The 23,007-nt window shown below is 34.5% G+C and overlaps 1 protein-coding gene across 15 annotated transcripts in view; it reads left to right on the top strand.

The window, feature by feature from the left end:
- The window catches only part of LOC106867275 (F-box and leucine-rich repeat protein 13), a 148,531-nt gene that overhangs the window by 67,967 nt on the left and 57,557 nt on the right, over positions 1-23,007 (top strand). For 9 of the 15 annotated variants that reach the window (XM_089338276.1, XM_089338275.1, XM_014912105.3 and 6 more), the window contains 6 exons: positions 2,792-2,902; positions 5,238-5,333; positions 10,007-10,032; positions 10,446-10,608; positions 19,884-19,984; positions 20,349-20,478. In XM_089338276.1, the coding sequence (XP_089194402.1) occupies positions 2,792-2,902; positions 5,238-5,333; positions 10,007-10,032; positions 10,446-10,608; positions 19,884-19,984; positions 20,349-20,478 (627 nt within the window). The remainder of the gene's footprint in view (positions 1-2,791; positions 2,903-5,237; positions 5,334-10,006; positions 10,033-10,445; positions 10,609-19,883; positions 19,985-20,348; positions 20,479-23,007) is intronic. The other 6 variants (XM_089338279.1, XM_089338274.1, XM_089338273.1 and 3 more) reach the window with 3 other exon arrangements.

The raw sequence follows: 23,007 nt of genomic DNA, 5'->3' as shown, positions 1-23,007 counted from the left end.
TATATTTGTTTTATTACCATATCTTATTCCTTATTTTTATTTTCATTTTTATAATAACTTTGATAAATATACTACCTTCCCCACCTTTGTAAGGTTTGTATCATGTTCTTTCTACAAAACATTTATTAGTTAGTGAATTTGCTCCCTACACTCAACACACAATAATAAGAAAATGTAAGGGTATATCTTTTTCCACCTCCATTGAGATTCAACTTTAAAATGTTTTTAATTATATTAATTAATTTCTAAGTCTTGAATCAAAACAACTGTCAGATGATGTCCAATTTTGTAATTAATAAATAAGTATTAATTTAATTATTCCTATTTTCTTATATGTATATATATATTTATATATTGCAGATGACAATATAACAATATGTGAGGTGTTACATGAGTGCATGGTGATGATGATGATGATGATGATCATCATCATCATCATCATTTAATGTCCATTTTCCATGCTGTCATGAGTTGGATGGACTGGCTAGGCAGAAGACTGTACCAGTCTGCTTTGGTAGGGTTTTTATGGTTGTATGTTCTTCCTAACATCAATCACCTTACAAAGTGGACTGAGTGCTTTTTATGTGGTACCAGCACTAGTGATGTCTGTTTTGGCATGATTTTTACAGCTGGATGCCCTTCCAAACATCAACTATTTTACAGTGTGGACTGGATGCACCAGCACAAGTGGGGTCACCAAGTAACTTGCAAGACAAAGATCTTTGTGGGGCAGGCTTTTGAGGAAGTAGCCTTGTGTGAGGTGATAAGAGATTAGAGTGTGATAGAGGGACAAGTGTATTGCTGTAGAGGAGATACATGGTTACCCAGTCAGAGGGAGAGAGAGCAAGAGAGAGAGAGAGAGAGAGAGAGAGAGAGAGAGAGAGATAGTAGAAGAGAGTAAGAGGATGAGAATGCAAGAAAGAGGATGAGAGTGGGAGAGAGATGGTGATGAAGTGCTAGGGCATACCCTCAAGGTACAGGAATCAGAATATAAATGGGATTGTAGAGTATTGCCAAGGGTGCATGAGTAGGGATCAGGGACTTTACATGAATGCAAAGAATGTGGGGGAGGAAATGCAGTGACTGGTGAAATGTGGACATAGAGAGGAGGTGGGTGACAACAGGATAACAATGATACAGTCTGCATGGCAGTGAGGTCAGGATCAAGGAGCAGGATATAAGCATAAGCATAGTGCATGAAAAAGAGGAAATGTGAGAAAGAGAAGAGATGTAGTTTGGTTTGTTGGGGTAGGGTTTGTGAAAAAATTTTTTTTTTTATGGGTGCATATATGTATATAAGTGTCCTGTAGGTTTATATGCATGTATTTATGTGTATATGTGACTATACATATTATATATTTATATTCATGTTTGTACCCTATGCATTCATGTGTGTATATGTATGTGTATATATTTGCATATGTTTACACTATGCATGTGGACGTTGATGAACATGATGATGATAATTTATACGTATGTATTACCATGGTATGTTCTGTTCTGCCATCATTCAAAGTGCTTGTTGGCTAAAAAGAATTCCCCCTCCTCTTCCTCTACCATCTCTTATAATACCTGTTCTGTTTGAAAACATTTCTTGGGTAAAGAAAAAAACTCTGATGACAGGTGTTGTTAGTTCCATATTAAAAAGAGTTACAGGAATGTTGCCTGCATTGAAAATATGTTCAGCCATTGAGCTGTCCATTATTTGAAGTACCAGGAGAAATAGTATCTTATTTGGAAACAAGTGAAGACTGGTGACAGAAAGAATATCCAAATAATATTATTTAGGTCTATTCTGCCTAATCCCATACTTGTAGTTGATATAGCATTTCCTTAAAAGTAACATGGCTTTTCCTTAAAATCACTACAAGCCAATGCTTTCTTATAATATGTTAAGTGTTTCTTAAATATCTATGCATTAGCTGAAAAACATGATAATCTTGGTGAGATATATTTTTGTATATGGTTAAAATAATCAATAAGAGATATTCAAAGTCACATCCAAAAAGTTTATACAGATAGATCTGTGTCTAATGTAGTAGATAGATTAAGACATATGAAGAAGCTAATCAGGTCCTTCTTGAATCTATCTTCAATCTACAGGCTGCAGTTAGTTGTAATCAACAGGCTAACATCCTTAAAGAAACCCCTTCTCTGTGGAGCATTTTGTCCCAAAGTTGTGACAGATTAAATAGGTCAAAAGATCAGTGACCTTGGCTAAAACACTTGCCAAAAATGTAATTGTGGCTTTTTTTTATATCCATATAGAATTATAACTTATAACAGTTATCCAAGCATGGATAATCACACCAACCTTGGAATTACTAAAGCCAGTTGTGATTTCAGTAAGCTCAATAGCTTTTAGTAATAGTGATAATGTGATGAAGGTATAATAAAATAAAATATCAAAGTGAATATATTTTGCACATAATTTATAAGGGATATCTTTAAACTAGTCTATCACTGAAGAAAAATATATTCATAGTGGTAAAAGGGCTTCTTCCCCTAGCTTAGGTAATATCCTGTCTGACATATGCTTGCTCAGTCTACTTTAGGAGGTTTAATCAGCCAAGATTGGGCCTTAAGCGTGAAATGAAGAATGACTGGAATATTGCCAATAATGTCCAGCCATCGAGCTGTCTGAAGAATACCCAACCATGGAAAAACTGTCTCATCTGACCCATGTCAGTATGGAAAAACAGATATTAAATGGATGATGAATGTGTGTGTGTGTGTGTTTATGTTAATATCAATGAGTCATCTGTTCACCTTTCTTTTTTTATTTCTGTAGAGATTAGAAAAGGGAGAGAATACTGAGAATGAGGAACCAATTCCTTCAAAAAATTGTCTTCCAGAAGTACATGACAGTATTTCAACTTTACCTTACAAAGTTTCTGTACAGGTATAGAAATCTTTGATATTTAAAACTGCATTCATGTAGTTACTGTCCAGGCAGATCAATACTGTTCTAGCTATGATGATTTGGGCTTGTTTTAATGGTATGTAGCACTACATTATCCATTGTGTACTAGCTTATAATTTCAGGATAATTTGGTTGATATTTTTTAGCAAATCAAGTGATCATATTGTGGTTCTCTTATTGATTCATCATCATTGTTTAAAGTCCATCTTCCATGCATGCATGGGTAGGACAGTTGACAGGAGCCAGCCAGATAGAAGACTATCCTAGTCTACTGTGTCTGTTTTGATGCATGAAATTGTTGTTGTTGTTGGTGGTGGTGGTGGAGGAGGAGGAGGAGGAGGAGGATAATCACAGACAACTCTGCTGGTGCAGATCTATACCATGGTGGGAAGCTTTCTGACACAATTCTATCACAAGGGCTTCTTATGGTGTGAACATTGTAAGCATATTGCCCTACAGTTAAGAACTACAGAAATATCAAACAGAACTTAAAACACCTGCTGAAAGCAGTATTTAAGAGTGTGACAACCTTTATAGAAACAAAAGCTAAAATTGTAGATGTACTGCCTCCTGAAAATATGTAAATTTAAAGGACCACAAACATCTCTTCAACTATCAATCTTTGAAAACAAAAAATGAAAAAAAAGGTAACAGAAAAAGATTTGATTTCATCCAGTTTTGGTAATAAAATTAAACTGTTTAATTTGATGTCATATCATTAAACACTTTCATTAATCACATACATATACACAAATACTTGCATGTCAGCACACATGTGTATATGGATACAAATACAGTGAGAAATATACATCTACAGAAATATACTTACATATGTATGCATGCAGATATACACATACATGCACACAGATATACTCTATAGACATATATGTATTCTTTCGATAAAAATCAATAGTCCAATACCATGGGTTTTATGCAAATATGTAGTTACTTGATTGAACATTGAATAACAGATGACAATTCCACCATTTAATTGATGAGAGTATGGTATAGAATTTCATAAAATTAGGGATAATGCAAGATGTCAACAATCATTGTGGCAAAGGAATAGAATAGAACAATGTTACTGCATGTACAGGATATCACTCCAAAACACAATTGCATTAACATGGTTGGACTGTGCCACTTTCTTGGTGATAGGTACATGAAGTGAAACATCATTACTCATATCTATCCCCAGGTCATGCACAGTATTTGACTCTGGAATTGCTACTCATTTTGGTCCAAAGTATTTTTGTTGTGGAATGCTAGAAGTTAAAATTTCATCAACATCAAAAATATATGAATTTTCATGGGGGTTATGGCTGTTATGCATAGAATATAATTTCCAAATTTCATAAAGATCCATTCAGTACTTTTGACTTAGTTTTGGATAAGAAAACAGATGACTAATGTGTGTGTTTGTGTGCATGTGTATGTGTGTGTGTGATGGGTGTATATATGTATAGATATCTGTATGCATGTATATATATGTATATATATGTACATATTACATGTACATCTATATATATACATCTACACATATGTATACATATACATGTATGCATATAGATCTATATCTATATATATATCTATACATATGCGTGTACATATACATCTATATGTATACATATACATCTCTCTCTCTCTTTCTTTCTCTCTCTCTCTCTCTCTACATATATATACATATATATACACCATTAAAGTGAAAGTATCTGTCATTACAGTATCGAAATGTGATTGTTTCAGTTAGTGGAATAGTTTCATTTTTAAAGTGAAAGTATTTGACATGAGTGTTTTTGTTTCACTTTTGACACGTAATACTTAAATAGTGGAGGAGATATTATGTTGCTGTGGGCTCGAACTATGCAAGAAGTTGAACATTTTTTTGACTAAAACACAACCGGGACCCTAAGTAAGGCATGTGTAAAATTTGAATGAAATTGGTTGTGTAGTTCTCGAGTTTTAGGGATTCACACAGACAGACAGACACACATTTTCATTTTTATATATATAGATTAGCAAACTTTTTTCCTTTTCTACAAATTTCATACTTGACAACTTATTAGTATCTGACTAGTGAGATTATTTATCCATCCATATGGTGTTGAGAAATAAACTTTTGCTAGTAATATGTGTGTATGTGACTATATATACATGCATGCACACACACACGTGCACGCGTGCGCACACACACACGCACACACATATGTATGTATATATATATATATATATATATATATATATATATATATATATATATATATATATATATATACATATATATATATATATATAAGTATATAATTTCTTTTAGATATTCAGTTTCTTAAATGCCATTGATCTTGCCCACTGTGCCCGTGTATGCCGTTCCTGGAAGGTTCTAACCAATGCCAGTACACTCAGGTATAAGGTGAGTAGTTCATTAGTTATTGACTAATCTGTTTTAGCATGCAAATTAGTAGCTCTAGTTCTCTGAAGCTACTGGTTTTGTTGTGTATATAGACAAATTGGCTACTTGTTTCTCTGGGATTGTTGAAGTGATGTAGACACCTCTGATGAAAGGCCAAGAAGATTCGAAAATCAATTAATGCTGTTCATTATTTTTTTCAGTTGACAAGGAAATAGATTTGCCATATTTATATAACTACCACATAGGTTTATATATACATACATGCATATATATATATATATATATATATATATATAAACACACACACACATAGGTTTACATATACAAACATGCATATATATATATATATATATATATATATATATATATATATATATATATATATATATATAAAACACACACACAAACACACATATATATGGGTGCAGGCATGGCTGTGTGGTTAAGAAGTTTGCTTCCTGACCTCATGGTTTCAGGTACAGTTGAAAAATTTGGAATTTGAATTGGGAAGAGAATGTTCTTTGTTATTTTAAACCTATGTGTGTGTATATGTGTGGTTATGTATGTGTAAGTATGTGTGTGTGGTAAATTTTGGGAGGCTTGGTTAGAGGGAGGAAAAAAGGAAAAAGTGAAAGCAAGAAATATAAGCAGAAAGAAAGAGTTAACAGGGTGTTTTTCTGAGATGGTTGAAATTGCGTTGTATTTTTTGTATGCTACTCAGCTGTAGAAAATGGGCTTTTTTCTGGGATGGTTCATCCCTTGGGCTTTGTAGAAGGGAAAGATCTTGAATTTGCTGTTTCCACATATTTCCAGATACTTACTCAGTGGAAACTTTCATAATTCATATTGTATGATATATTGTCAGTGGATTCTTATATGTTAGCAAAGGAAATTGTTGGTTTCACCAATATAGTTTTCTTTGCAATTGGAGCAGGTTATGCAGTATATGAGATCCTGTATCTTGCAGTTCATATCTGCATTTACTTGGAAGGAGAATCCACTTTTAAATTTTATCTGAGAACCAATGTCCAAATATTTGAAGTTGTTGTTTTACATAGTCCACATCTATTATCTCTGCAGTCCTTCGTGAAGAATTCTGGATTATCCTCTGATGTAAATTTTTGGACCCATGAGATGTGTTTTTAAGATTTTTTGACTGATGTTTACTGTTTTGTACAAAGTTTTTATGAACCAGATTTATCATTTTGGGGCTTTGTAAGGATATTAGTAGATTTGTTTTTATAGTGTGGAAAATGTTGGTCACCTTGGGATTATGTCTATTGATAAATGGAATAGTATTTTCTTTAATTTTTTTCTTAGATGTCCTCAGTTGTATGATGTCCAGTTTTTATCATCTTTATAATCCCCTCATTTATTAATTTTAAGAGGAAACTCTTTTTTTTAAGGAAGCCTTTGAATTCATTGAGTCGAATTTGACATATATTTGGATCAGCTACTATTGCACAGCTATGTCTGGTCATACTATATAGAATTTTCCTTTTGATATATGAAGGATGGCAAGAGTAGAAGTTCAAATACTGATGTGTGTCTGTTTTTCATAAAATATATTTCTGTTGTTACTGTGGAGTCATATATTATTACATGAATGTCCAGGAATAGTAACTCATGAATGGTGTCCACAATGTTATTGAATATTTGTAGCTCATTATTTGATTTCTCTCCCAAAATAAAGCAGTCATTGATGAAGTGGTTCCACATTTCAATAATGCATTTCTTAAAATTTTGATCGAGAATTTTTCCTACTTTGTATAGTTTTTCTTCAAAAAAACCGATAACCAAGTTAACATATGAGAGTGCAAATTTTGTCCCCATAGCAGTGCCCTTTATTTATCTCAATTTGAGATCAGTGGCTCTTAGTATTTTTAAGTACTGGTTCTTTTGTTTATTTATGGCTCTCTGTATTTCTAAGCTTTTGTAGATCTTGTGTAATCCACAAAAATTGCTCTCTTTAATTTCAGAGTTACATAAGTAGTCTATTTCTTTATCTGTGAAGGAGTCTGGGTATTAACTAATTCATGTTCTGATTTTATTCATTATTATTTTTTCTGGAATTCTCATTTCTTCCTTATAGTAATTTCGGTCTGTTACATGTTCCAGTATTTTGTCTTTATAACAGTCCCTGTCCCTAATCACTATTACCCCACCCTTATTGGCTTCTTTTAGGATGAAGAGTTGTTATTCTTCAGTGCTAGTAAAGCTTCCTTTTCTTCTCTACAAAGGTTTTGTTTGCATTTATAGGCACTGGGAGGTAATTTGGAAATTGTGTCTATATATGTATCTAAATGCTTTTCACTCCCCATCTAAGGGGTGAAGTAGGATTTATTTCTGACAACTGACTCATCTTTTAAATTCTTATTGCTGAAGAATTCTATAAGGCAGAGGTGGTGACTAAAATATTCAATGTTTGCTTTTAGTTCTATGAGCTTTAGGAGCAGGTGCAGGGGTAAATTTGAAACCTTTCAATAAAAGATTTATTTAATTTTCATTGAGGTTTTTTTTTGATAAATTTATAATTTTAGGCTCTTTATGTTCTGTGGATTTATTCAAATATTTTGTTTCATCAGATCTGGGGTCTGGTTGTAGTATGTTCTCCCTAAAAAAGGAGTTGTAACATTGATTGTGAATTTTGGTACAAGGCCAGCAATTTCGAGGATGGAGGGTAAGTTATTTACACCAACCTCAGCACTCAAGTGGTACTTATTTTATCAACCCAAAAGGATGAAAGACAAAGTTGACCTTGGCAGAATTTGACCTCAGACAAAATGCCACTAAGCATTTTGACCAGCATGCTAATGATTCTACGTTTTATATTTCTGGGGTTTCTTATTTCTTTGTAGGTGAGAAAATATTCTTTGCTCTCTGCATAGAATACATTGCATATAGTATCTGTCTTCTTACCATCCTCATTTATTTTTGTTAGGCCATTCAAGATGTCTGGGATTATTGGTTGTTAACTGTGGATTTCTTAAGCCTCTATGATGTCTGTTTGTATTATGATTTTTATTTTGTCTGTTTTTTTCTTTGTCTTTCTCCCCATGTTTTTGTCCATCTAGGATATTTGGTATTATGGTTTGCTGGTTGTCTTCTATATTTTGTGTGTTTCTAGTAAAGTTATGTTTTGGCATTGTGGCATATAGGTTTCCAGTTTGTATTTGAGATGATCTTGAGGCCATCTCTGCAAACGTCTTTGGATGACTGGAAGCCTGATATCTTTGTCTGGTTCCTCTGGGATCGATTTCCATGTTTTTCTTTGATTTTTATTTCTTGTTGTGGTTTTGTTTTCATAATTGATTTTTCTCCTCAGTTATTTAGTAATTAGTGAACCACTCCTGATGTTTTCCCCACATTTTTGTGGATTTTTCTTCTTCCCATTTAGTGTCTTCTTTCTATAGTTGTTGTTTTTCTTGATTTTGATTATCATTTCATTCAGAAATTTCAGTAAACATGACTACATCAATTGTTTTGAATTTTTCATGATTGGAAAAGGGATATTTCAGTTTCCAAATGGCATAATGCTAAGCTTATATATATTGTTGTCTTTTCTAGCGTTTCACCCTTCATTTTTCTCATGAGGAATTTTCTGGAGAGGATTGAGTTTTCTTTGTTTTGCCAATTTTGGCATGTGTTGGCTATGTTATCATATCGAATACTTTTCCAATATGCATGTTTGTTTTGATTTAGAAGTTTATTCTAGAGTTATTGTTTTAATGGTTTTTGCTTTTGTGTATCAACTTTTGTTCCTCTCTAGTAAAGTTTTCTTTTAGATAGGGATGGCTCATTGGTAGAATCTATTTTGTTGGTCTTTATTGCTAGAATGTCTTTAAGAAGAGTTCCTTGTGCATGAATGCCATTCACAACTTTACCTTTGGTGGTGAAAATAGTGTTGAATTTTGAGATAATTAGATTCAACTTACTAGATATTTCTGTGAAGACTTCCTCCACATTTCTGGTACCTTTCAGTTGTAAGTTTAATTGTAATTCATTCATTCTGATGTCTTGTACATTCAAATAAATAGGTATAGATTACTTTATATATTAAGAAAAAGCGGTAGTTAGAATTTTGGATAATCGTTTCTTTAATGCTTTCATCTCATTTCAGAGATTCACCAGGAATGATTTTTGTTTACATAAAATTTGTATTTTATATATGTGTGAGTTAGAGTATCACTTTTAGAATCCATTAGAGTATCAAACAAAATACCTTACATTTTGAGTTCAAATCCTGTCAAGGTCAGATTTGCATTTTATCCTTTCTCAGTAGTTGATTTATGGTACCAGTCAAGCAATGGGTCAGTATAATAGATTATATCCTTCCTCAAAGTTTATGGTCTTCCATCAATTTTTGAAATCAATATTAGCACTAAAGTTTGACCATATTAGTGCTACAAGAATTTTTTTGTAAATTGTTTTTGTTAAAAAAAAAAAATTTCAAAAGATAAAATTAAATCAAACTAAAATTGAGGTATATCGATTGCTAGCACAGTAGATTCTAATTTAGACGCAAGGTCAGCAATCTTTGAAGGAACATAAAATTAATTTTTACTAAATTGATTCTTACTAAAGAAGATCACCTCTGATCTCCCCAAAGTTTTAACGGTTATATATAATATTCATTTTTTTCAATGTTAAACACATCTTTTTTTTTGTTTCAGCTTAATCTTCATGAAATAAGCCATAGGTAAGAAGTCATGGTACAATTTTTTATCAACAGGCAATTCATTGAATAGGCTTTTTTACAAATAATTAATTATTTGACCATTAATGGTATATCATCCGAATTTAGAATTTTCATTAGTTGTTTGTGTACATCTTTTTCTTGATGAACTATCAATACCACCACACAATTGTGCTCATTTGCACCTTGCATGCATTTAATTTTTTTGTGTGTCAATGTAATATAGGATGAGTAATGACAAAAATAAAGTCAGTCATTGATCAAACATAGTGAACACTCATCTATGTATCACTATAGTCTAGATTGCATTCTAAATCAGTGGAAAACTGATAATGATAAGGACAATGATTTGTATTTATGTTAAAACCAATTAGTGAGTGTTTGATATTTTTTGACATATACCATTACATTTCTAGGTTGAATGATTTGACTGTGAGCAAACTGATTTACCTCTACCGTCCATATCTGCTGCACTTAAATCTGCGAAACTGCCAATGTATTCAGATTTCTTCCTTCATGGCAATAAGTAGCTGTAATAACCTGCAGGACCTTAATTTGTCAAACTGCCAGGCACTTAAGGTAAAGTTCATAGTATTCTATGATTAACCATTTCTAAAAGAAAAATGATGAATTAAAACCTACTGTGATGGCAGACATGGCTGTGTGGTTAAGAAGGTTGCTTCACAACCACATGGTTTCTGGTTTGATTACATTGCATGAAATCTTGGGCATTTGTTTTCTTTTATAGCCTCAGGTTGATCAATGTCTTCTGAATGAAGTATGAAAGTTGGTAAATAGAAACTGTACAAACACCCTTGTGTGTGTGTCTGTGTCTAGGTTTTTATTTGTATCTCTGACAGTTCAACAAATAGAAATTAGTAAGAATAAGTACCAAGTATAAAATAAGTAAAAGGATTGATATGATTGCCTAAAGCCTTGAAGGCAGTGCCCAGCAAAAGAACAAAAGCATGATGAGTTGTGGGAAATGAGGGCAATGAGACAGAATTATAATTTGAAACAGAGCAGTTGGCTGAATTGACAGTGAGAGGTCTATATCCTGTTACAATCATTATAGTGTCCCCTCACCACCACCCACACAGCACTTAATTCTCAAACAGCCCAATCTACTCAACTGTGTATAGGTTCCATATAGTTAGGTCAACTATCTTGTTGTTGTTATTGTTTAACTTCAGTTAAACCCCCATCTAACAGGCTTATGATTAGAGATTTTCCAATCATGACCATCCTGTCTTTTATTAGTGCATCTTGAACTAGTGGTGGTAAGAAACTCTCAAGAGATCTGAACAGCAGGTCTTCAGAGAAGAAACTACCCTCAAAGCTTTGGGAGTGGATTTGCTTGATGAAAATTGAAAGAAACCTTTCATACGTGCACACATGCATGCATGCATACCAGTGTTGCCAACTAAAAAATCAGAACTTTATGCTAAATTTCAGTAGAAAAAATACCAAAAAAATGCTAAATATGACAAAAAAATGCTAAAGTCTAATTATATCAAAAAGCTTAATTTTTATTTACATTTTTATTTACTTTCTTTAATTATATTCAGCATTAAGAAATAATTTCTTGAATTTCACTGATTTGATCACTTTCGGCTGCAGGGCCTAGGTCTTGACTTCTGCATACATTTAAGGTCCCAATGTTGTTAATTATGTGTTTTGGAATATCAAAGTTTTTGCAACATTTGCCATATCTTTTCAGGCCATATTTTATAGACAGTATTGATCTAAGCATAGGAAGAAGCATTTTGTCTTTCAATTTTGATTTGATTACACCCATACTACTGAACAACCGTTCAACTTCTGCATTTGAGTTTGGTAATGTCAATAGATTAATGGCAAAATTTGCAACATCTCTAAAAGGATTTCCTCCAGTAGCATCTTTATATTCCAAGACTTCCAGCCAGAATGCTTCAATATTAGACATTTAACTAAATGAATGCTATTAAACTGAATTTCATTTGAAGCAATTTTTTCTTCATTTAAATGCATTGCTTCTAAGACAGGTAAAACTGGCTCTTTGAAATGCTGTAAAATATTCTCTACTGAAAAACATTTGATATTCCTCAGTATATTAATATTTCCTGGCAAACGGTGCTTGAGCTCTTTACAAAGGCAGAGTAAAAATTGTGCTCTTTTGCGAATACCATTTTCTTCGGTGGCTGTTACAGTCATCATCATCATCGTTTAACGTCCGTTTTCCATGCCAGCATGGGTTGGACTATAGTCTTTTTGATAATCATTTCTGCTATCTTTCTCTCAAACCTGTTGCCTAAATTTGGTTTAGGATCCAGAAATTTTTCAATAGAAGCATCCGGATCAAGAGGATCAATTCTACATGTTGGCAACACTATCATATTAGCAACAGATTTGATCAAATTTGAAAGATCTTCAAGTAATTTTGTTTTGTCGACAGTGTTTGATTCAAACAGTTTATTCACTTCCTGAACATGTTTTAAAATTGGATGCAAAAATAGAAGGTAAAGTTCATTCCTAGAATCACAAAACATTTCATGCAACGTTTGTGCTGTAAAGCATTTTTCTTTTGTAGTTTGGAAGTGAGTTTGCAATTCAAACCATTGGCTTAAAATTCTATTTACCACTGGTTCTATTGACAACCACCTAGCTGTACAAGAATTCATGATCTTCAAAGGCTCTTTATCATTGACAGCAAGGTAAAGTTGTTTGTAGGCACTTTGTCTTGTTGAAGAATGAGAGGACCATTTATAGGTTTCGGATACTAAAAATTCTAAATTTATGGGCAAGTATTCACCACAAGTGTGGGATACTGCCAACTGTAAAGAATGACATACACATCTAAATAGAAGTAATGATGGAATTTCTTTTAATTTCTGGAAAACACCATTATTGACTCCTATCATTACTCTAGCATTGTCGGTTCCTATAGCCAGTTCCTATAGCCATTTTATATCTAATTTCTTTTTCACTAATTCAATTTTTATGGCATCTACAATGCCATCTGCATCATATGTTTCTAAAGATACCATACTGAGATATGTATGTACCGCTTTTTTGTGAGTGTCACTATAATATATGATAACAATTCCTAACAACTTGTTTATCAATATATCATTGGATTTATCTAATAACAGGCTAAATTTTCTATCTCCTATATCAGAAATCAAATCTCCGTCAAAATATGGAGCTACAACATTTCTCACAATATTTGGACATTTTGTACGATGCAACTTCACTTTGGATATAATATCACTATCAGACATATAATTCTTACATAACTCTATTAAGTGATCCCAGCAATTAAATGATGAGTGGCAACAGATAAACATTGCTAAATTTGCTTCAAGCATAGATGTCTTATCATTTTTGGTTTTAATTACATTAGTAAGAGAAATCATTTGCTGTGGAGTTGATGCCTTATGTTTCTTTGCTTCACGGTGGCTTACTAAAAGAGAATATTTTGCCAACATATTACATCTACAATATCTGCAATGTGCTTTAGACTGGTCGCTAGTAAACGCTGGCATCTTAAGCCATTCCTTTCGGAATTTTTGCTGGTACAACTTTGTTTTTTCTTTGCTCATTATAATGTAGTGGGAAGCAAGAATATAAATTGAATGATTAATAAAGATATAAAATTGAAAACACAACTTATCAGTTTGCCGCTAACAATTCTTTAATTCGTCATTAACAATTCTTATGTTTGCTGCTTACAAATTCTTGAGGTGAAGAATACTGATTCAGGATGTTGGGTGGCCAACTTATAAATGGAAAAGTAAAATCTGCAGAAATCCTAAAACTGTGTTCTGATATAAACTTGGGAACATCATATTTCGCTTCCAATCTTACATTTAATATCTATTGGTAAAATCACAAATATAACTACAATGCTTGAAAAAAAAAAGTAAGTAGAGATACTTCTATACAAGATATATAATCCAAAACAAATATGAAAAACCACAGGTCTATTTTAAAACAGTCAGTCTGAAAGTAAATCAGTCAACCTGTCATGATAAAAACTCATCACTACACAATAAAACATTGTTAGGACGAATTTCCATGCTATCATTCTTTGCAACATATTTACATTATTGTGTAGCGAGTTCAGGTGCTGACATGAGTTATCTTCTCCCTCTACCCCCATCAGCACCACTCTGTATCTACTGTGGTTACTTTGGGTAGCAGTGACCAACTGCCTACTCTGTTATTTCATACTAACACCAAGAATTTGTGTGTATGTATTCTTTTAATTTTGTTGCTACTGTTCTTGGTGTCATTTTTGTTGTTGTTGACTTTGCTTTTTCTCAGTATTATTTCTTTTGTGTAATGTTTGTAGCCACTTCAACATGGCTGTTCCATTCAAATGGACTTTACTGTAATTTTTTAACCCCAAGAAGACATCTCCTCTAGCTGGTTAATGATGCACAGCTGCATCCAATATATTGCGAACAGGGGAATGAGCCCCTACTACCATCTAGCGACAGGACCAGCATACCAGCCTGGTTTCAGGCTATTTCTGCCTCTCTTCAGTACTGGACACCTCATCTGCTTGCGATGGCAGTAGCTCACCTCTGCTTGCAATATTTATAAATTCAAGCGACTCACAGTCGCTGATTTTGCAACAAGTTAAAAATGGTCACTGTAAGTAATGTTTGTAACAAGTAATTTCTGGGAAATTAGCAAGCTGGTTCATAGCAAGCTATTTCTGCCTCTCTTCAGTAAGGTACTGCCATCTCTAGCAGATGAGGTGTCCAGTACTGAAGAGAGGCAGAAATAGCCCAAAACCAGGCTGGTATGCTGGTCCTGTTGTTAGAAAGATGGAACAACCATGTTGCAGTGGCTATGAACATTACTTGCTAGTACAACTACTGTGATCATCTCTTAGAGAGATTTTAGAACTAGCTTTTTAGCTTATTTCTTTCATCTTTCTACAGAATTCCCTAGGGAATTTTATGACCAGCTTCATAGATATATGTTTTGGGTTTTTTTTAGATCGTTTTTTTCTTTATTGCTGTTTTGGAAAGTAAATTAGTAAATAAATTAGTAGGGACAGGATTTCTAGTAACATTTTTCAGGATGTTTTACATAAAACATCTGAACATTTGACATTTGAAAAATTACATTATTTACATTATGCCCACGGGCATATGGCGTAGTGGTTAAGAGCGCAGGCTACTAACCCCAAGGTTCTGAGTTCGATTCACGGCAGCGACCTGATTAATAATAATAATAATAATAATATAATAATAATAATAATAGTAACATCGATAGGAATGAGAACCCAGGTTCGAAATTTCCCCAAGACACCTGACGAAGGCTGGAGGGTATATCAGCCGAAACGTTGTGTTAACAACAAACAAGATGAGGACGAATATCCGTCAAATGTAGATAATGTAAATAATGTAAATAATTCCTCATCTCTTAAATATAGAACTGTATTTGAAAAATTCATCATAAAAATTTTTTTGGTCACCAGGGCCCTGTGCTTAAGCACACCTAAGCAGGCACTGCTAATGAGTCCTCATGATCCCCAAGAATTTCATTTTTACCCCACTTGGGGTCATTTACCCCAGTTCACCAACCCCTGGTGTAAATGAAAGAGAAAAACTCCAGTACTCCCCTATCACCACTAGTTTGCTTGCTTGAGAGTTACTTTTGAACACAAACTGTCTTTCCTGTAATAAATAAATAAATATATATATGTGTGTGTGTGTGTGTGTGTGTGTGTGTGTTTACATCAATATGAAGCAGAGAAAAGAATGGCTGAGTCCCAACAAACAAATAGTACCTCAAGCCAAGCCAGAGCTGTATCCATGCAAGGTGATGACCTATAGTAGGTGAGACTGGAAAGAGCTAATCCACTACAAAAATGCTTGAAAACAACAACACAGACAATGTAGAGCATCATGTTCAGCAAATGCACTGGCTCAATGAGGCAATCCAGTGAAATGACCTGACCAATGACATGGCATACTTCTTCAACACAACAATGTTCACTGCCACTTCACTAATTTGACTAAAAATGCTATTCAAGAGCTTGACTAGGAAGTTCTTTCACACCCACCATATTTTCTTAATATAGTGCCTTCAGATTATCATCTTTTACAGTCAGTCTCTGTGAAGCTTTTCATTCATCAATGATGTGGAGCTGAAAACATTGTGCAATGAATTCTTTGAGTTAACAGCCAGTGATTTCTACTTTTAAGGCATAGACAGTCTAGTGAAACATATGCAAGAAATTGTGAACAACGAAGAGAATATATTCTTGACTGATTTGTTAAAATTGTTGATGAAAAATAAGGATGAAAATAGAAGGGAAAAAAAACGAATTTATCTGACAGCTCCCCCCACACACACACACATCGATATTTCACCTAGGCATAATGATACAAATAACCTTGTGTGAGAACTCAATATATATATGCTCTAATGAAACTGTAAGGTGATACCCAAGCACTCAGCTTTAATTGCACTGCATCTTATAGTAGAAACATCTGTGAGCTAATGAAGTTCATTGTATAATTTCTAGTTCCCTTGTCATTTATTTAATTTCTGATATATATATATATATATATATATATATATATATATATATATATATATACACACACACACACACATACATACAGGGTGCAGTGGGTAAAATGTCGCCATTTTATACTTTTAATTTCACACATGCTCATTGTTTATCTTTATTTTATCAACTAGGGTCATTTGGGCACTGTCTGTGAGAAAAACAGTTCCATGAGACAATTCACTCTGTCAGAAATTTTGAAACGACATGCTGTACTGCTTGGCATTCATGCCAGAAGCTCCAATACAAACATTTCAGAGTGTTTGGGTGTCAATCTGAGAACAGTGCATGTACTGAGAGTGATAAAAATCAAACATCTAATCAACATTATGGTGTTTGTAGTGTTCACTAGTGATGGCATAGTTATGTTTCCATTCATCTTCCCACACGGCCTACATCAAGTGCGTGGAGGAGGTAGTGCGACCCTGGGTGAAGAGGTTGGCTGCTGGAAGACCCTATGTCTGGCAACAGAATTCTGCACCATGCCACACAAGCAGGGGAACCCAGTCATGGCTGTCAGACAATTTCTGCGACCACATCATTCCTAACATCTGGCCACCTAACTCCCCACACTGCAATCTCCTTGAATATTATGCATGGGCTGCAGTTGAGTGAGAGACCAACAAAACTCCTTGTAACACCAAACATACACTGAAGGCAAGGATTATGGCAGCATTCACCAACTTAAACAGAAATGTTACAAGTGATTTCAAAGTCGTCTGGTGGCCATGGTTGAAGCCAATGGCGATTTTATTGAATAAATTTACTCTTTAATATTTCAAGATATTTTTATGTAATTTAGGTAAATATATCTGTTAAAATAAGATCAGTGTTATTTTCATTTTTGCGTAATTTATACAACATTTTATTCACCGCACTCTGTATATATATATATATATATATATATATATATATATATATACATATATATATATATGTTGTTGTACTTGGGGATGGTCATATTGCCAGTTTAGCCAATAAAAACACACGCACTGTATATTTGGTGTTAATTTGCTTCAGCTTTATATTACATTAATCCTGTTTCGGCCAGAGTTCTTTCGTCACGCTTCTGTGACCTCATCAGTGGTCCTTTGCTTTCTTCTTTCTTATGTGTGTCTCACCTTGCTAACTATCAGCCATTTTGTATTTTGTATTCCTATTGTATGTGTCTACGCATGCGTATCCTTCAATGTGTCTATGTTTTTGTAAGTGCATGTGTGTGTATGGGGAGTGCCTGTATTATCTATATCTTCTGTTAATACATGTTCGTTTGTTTTTGCTTTTATTTATTTATTTGTTCTACTTTTTTTTTATTTAATTAAATTTTGTTGACGTATGTAGTATTTAATTCCATTTGTTTATCTATGTATTGTATTATATTTTGTTCATATTGTTATTGGTTTATGGGGAATGTATTGTCACATGTTGTGGTTTGTGGTTTGTTAGGGGTGTGTGTTAGTGTTCCATTCTAGTTTCCTATTCAGGTTAGGTTTATTTTCTATTATGTGTGTAGCTTCTGTAATTTCTCTAAGTGCTGTGTCTCTGCTATGTGTGGATAAGATTTTAATTTCTATGTTGTTGAGTGAGCCTCCATGTTCTTGTTCAGCGTGCTGGTACAGAACTGATGAGCTCTTCCCTTCCTTAAGTTCCCTCCAATGTTCATTTGCCCACTCCCCTATGCTCCTTGCTGTTTCGCCTATGAACTTGAGGAAGGGAAGAGCTCATCAGTTCTGTACCAGCACGCTGAGCAAGAACATGGAGGCTCATTCAACAACATAGAAATTAAGAGACAGAGAAGACAAATAGAGAATAAAGAGAGTACTTATGTAAAAGAAATTTATATTATATAGGTGCAGGAGTGGCTGTGTGGTAAGTAGCTTGCTTACCAACCACATGGTTCCGAGTTCAGTCCCACTGCATGGCACCTTGGGCAAGTGTCTTCTACTATAGTCTCGAGCCAACCAAAGCCTTATGAGTGGATTTGGTAGACAGAAACTGAAAGAAGCCCGTCGTATATATGTATATGTGTATATATATGTGTGTTTGTGTGTCTGTGTTTGTTCCCCCAACATCGCTTGACAACCGATGCTGGTGTGTTTACGTTCCCGTAACTTAGTGGTTCAGCAAAAGAGACCGATAGAATAAGTACTAGGCTTACAAAGAATAAGTATTGGGGTCGATTTGTTCGACTAAAGGCAGTGCTCCAGCATGGTTGCAGTCAAATGACTGAAACAAGTAAAAGAGTAAAAGAGAGTATTATTACTTTTCAGTAATATCTAACCTTGCTTTCCATTGAATTTTATGAAAGATGAATGAAAGGTCTACAGCTACCTAGAAGGTATAGTCTGCTAACAAGAACTGGGGGGAAGGCATTTGCTTCTGGCATGTCATGGTTGCATCTTGAGTAACCTGAATCCCTCTATGTTGCCATTTTGGTGCTCCTCTCTTGTTGTTATTTCTTTTTTGCTGTATACTGTATATGTATACATGTGCATGCATATGTATATATGTATGTATGCATTTATGTCTATATACATAGGTGCAGGAATTGCTATGTGGTAAGAAGCTTGCTTCCCAACCACATGGTTCCAGGTTCAATCCTTTGAAGGATAGAGGGCAAAGTTGACTTCTATGTGATTTGAGCTCAGAATGGAAAGAGCCAGAACAAATACTAATAATAACAGATTTTAATTTAGACAGAAGGTCGTTAGTTTGGTTATGGCAGTGGTGATGGGTTAACAATTGATTATATCAACCAGACTACTAAACTGGTACTTTATTTTATTGACCCTGGTGAGGTGAAAGAGGAATTGAGTTTGACAGGATTTAAGCTCAAAACATAAAGAACAAGAAATGCTTGTTTCAGGTTTTGGCACAAGGCCAGCAATTTCAGGGAGAGGCTAAGTTGATTACTTCGACTCTTGTGCTCAACTGAAGCTTTTTTTATTGACCACGAAAGGATGAAAGCAAAGTTGACCATGGCAGCATTTGAACCCAGAACATAACGATGGACAAAATGCCGCTGAGCATTTTGCCCAATGCGCTAATGATTCTGCCAGCTTTCTAGCTTCAACAGCAGGAACTACTGCAAAGCATTTTGTTCAACACTGTAACAGTTTTGCCAGTCCATCACTCTTAATATTAATTTTTTTGTCTTTTACCATTTAAAAAAAAACTTTATTGTTTTTATTGTTATTATACATACATATTCTTGTGTGTGTGTGTGGTGTGGTGTGTGTATATATATATATATCCATAAATACTTTTTCTCCCTCTTTTACAGGATGACCATCTACTTCTCATAGCTCGGCGTTGTCATATCTTACTTTACCTTAATATTTCTCACACACTTATAACTGATACAGCTTTAAGAATAATTGCTCGGTATGATTAATTAATTGTTAATCCTTTTAATATTTGGGTTATTTTCGTTTTTTGTTTATTTTGTTGGGGGTTAAAAGTCTGAAAAATTATTTTCTGTATCTCTTTTCTGCTCTCTTTGTGAACATAATTATATTGACATTTAAACAAACTATATTTGACTTTTATTGACCAATGTTCAAGTTTTCCTTAACATATTCAGCAAACTCTGATTTTGTGTTTATACCTTCTCAATATAATTTACAACTAGAGTTCAAGGAATAGAGGTTATTTCCATGCAAAGTATGAAACAAAATTTCATTGATGTTAAATTTACTTGCATTATTTATTTTCCCCTTGTCTCCTTATCCACTTTTTTTTTTTTAAGGTATCTCAGTAACTTACTTTGCTTAAGTTTGGCATATTGCAGAAGGTTCACAGACAGAGGAATGACTTACCTGGCACAAGGAGAATGCTGTAAGAATTTAGAACATTTAGATCTTTCAAATTGTCTTCAGGTATTTAATATATATTTGCATTTTATTTTGAATTTTTTAAAATTAATTCGTTAGTTATATGTGTATGCACATATATGAGTGTATTAATAAGTGTGTGCATGTTCTTATGTATGCATGATGGGTACAAACACTGCTGAAAAATCAAGAAATTTGTTTTACAATTGTAGGCTTCCATGTTTAATCCATGTGGTACCTTGGGCAAGTGTTTTCTTCTATAGCTCTGGTTCTATCCAAGCCTTATGAGTGAAGAGGATAAATCGAAGTGACATTGAACTGTAACTGCAATTCAAGAAGTCAGCTCTGTCACAAACAGTATCATGCTGAGCCTGCCTGAAGGTACATATGCCTGTGGTATATTCAGCCACTTACAGTAGAGTTGGTAATTCAGTTGATCAAACAAACAGAATATGCATCACGGAAGCTGACTAAATGTGCATGCTTAGGTAAGGTGGGTGCATGCTTGTATTTACTTAAGAGGTGAGCCAAAACTTTTGCAATATTTGCATATGTGCTAGTCTGCAATGTGTGTATCATGTAACTGAAGCAGTTCAAGCTGTGGAAGGTACCCGCTAAGGTCGGTAGTATTGTGATAGTTGGTACACCAAGAAAGACATGTTCAGTCTCCAGTATCAGGTCTCTGTTTATGCAACCTATCTAGGTAGATCATACAGGTCACAAATTTGTGATCTGTGTAGTCAGCAACTTTGAGCTGTGCCCCACAGAATACTCTATCTCAATATGACCTGGATGAATGTGATGCTGTTTGCTCATGTCTATACTGACACATTCATGAGATACAGTCAGTACCTTCAGCCATTTGAAAATGACTGAACAAGCTTGCAAGGCTTTTACATTCCTTACCCTATCTCTTAGCCCAACACAATCCAGGTATGCATCCAAGATCATATTCCAATCGTCCATAAGCAGTAAAGAGTGGATTGTTCCCAGGAAAACTGAACACCTGAAGAAATCTGGCTACCCTGCTCCAGATCAGACATAAATAGCAACTAGTCTAAAGGCACCACCTTCACCACTGTTCATGTCCAAGATCATCAGCTTACCATCTGAGTTAAGGAAGATCAACTGTATCTCAAGGCCCAGGGTTTTCCAAAACATCACCACCACCCCACTTCCACATTCTGGGCGAAGTAAGAGGTGTGGAGATCTTGAAATTACCAAAAATGTGTGTGTTAGAAATACTGGTCTTGCTGATGGCTATCACATCCAAACCTAGGGATCTTAATTCTTTGTGCATGCATCTCTGCTTCTAGAGTGACCTCAGGTCATGTGCCTTTATGTATCACACTCTGAGATTCACCATGTTAAGTGAAATATAAAGAGGAAAAGGAAATGGGTTACTTGGACATTGGCTGACTCTGTCTCCTTGAAGTTTTCAGCTTTCTATGGAAAACTCTTTAGGAGTCTATTCTTGGCTCTTACGTTCGGACTTCTCACATCATTAGGCAAAGTCTCCTTCAATATTTTATGTCTCAAAGTCCAGCCTTGTTATTTTCAAATTGTGTAGCATTTTGAAAGTGCTGACCCCCCCGCTTTGTTTCATGTTTTCCATTTGGGTTTTAGATTTGTTTTTATTAGTTATATTAGTTATATTGATTATATATCAGTTTTAGATTTGTGTTTAATATTAGCAGAAAGTTTGTGGGTGGGTGTGTTTTGTTAATGTGTTTGCATTTCAGTCTACTGTGTGTGATTTTTTTTTTGTTAATATCGGTAGTGGTGGTGGTGAAGTTGTGAATTTGTTAGTGTTTGGTATGGGTGTAGTTTTAGTGATGCCATCATAACTCATTCATAGCAGGGGTATCTTTTAAAAATATTTTTTGTCTTTTGGATTTGCTTAGCTGTCCCTACTCACAAAATGAAATTTCCATGTTGGAAAAATCCAATACAGGAGGGAGTGGAGATACGTTTACATGTGTGTGCTTGAGAAAGTTGGAAAGAGGGGGAGGAAGAATAACAAAGAGTTTGGTTGGATATTTTCCTGTAATCGTGGGTGTCATTTGTTGCTGTTGTTGGTGCTGGTGCTGCTGCTCTTGTTCGTGTTTCTTTGATATTGTACACTGTTTCTGCCATTGGGGTTGTGATGTTGATAGCAGAGTGGGGGTCTCTTCTCTCATGCTTTTTGTTGTGGACAGAGAGCTCTGAAGCAGTCTTCTGTACCATTCAGTTGGCATCTTAGCTTTCTGCCCTCAACTGCAATATGTAGATTCACTCCATCAGGCTTAGGTTTAGGATCATTTCAATCTCCTGGTCCAGACCACAATGCCTCCATTTATTTTATTTCATGGAGAGTATTGCTAAAGTGATGTAAGCTATCAACCACCAGATATCCAACTCTGGTGGCATTTTCTGTCTTGATAAGGACATGACATCCTCCTCCATCAACAAGTTGGGAAGAGGAAAAACTCCTTGTTGCATCTGGGGGCTTTAGAATGCTTCAGCTTGAAGGCTTTGCTCTTGAGGAGGACCTACACACTCCCAAACTGCCTTGCCCTGGTGACATTTTCTTTG

This window comes from Octopus bimaculoides, chromosome 20, assembly GCF_046866305.1.
Source record: "Octopus bimaculoides isolate indiv1 chromosome 20, ASM4686630v1, whole genome shotgun sequence".
Taxonomy (NCBI): Eukaryota; Metazoa; Mollusca; class Cephalopoda; order Octopoda; family Octopodidae; genus Octopus; species Octopus bimaculoides.
The sequence above is the reverse complement of the archived record's forward strand: the minus strand, read 5'-3'. Positions and strand labels throughout refer to the sequence as shown.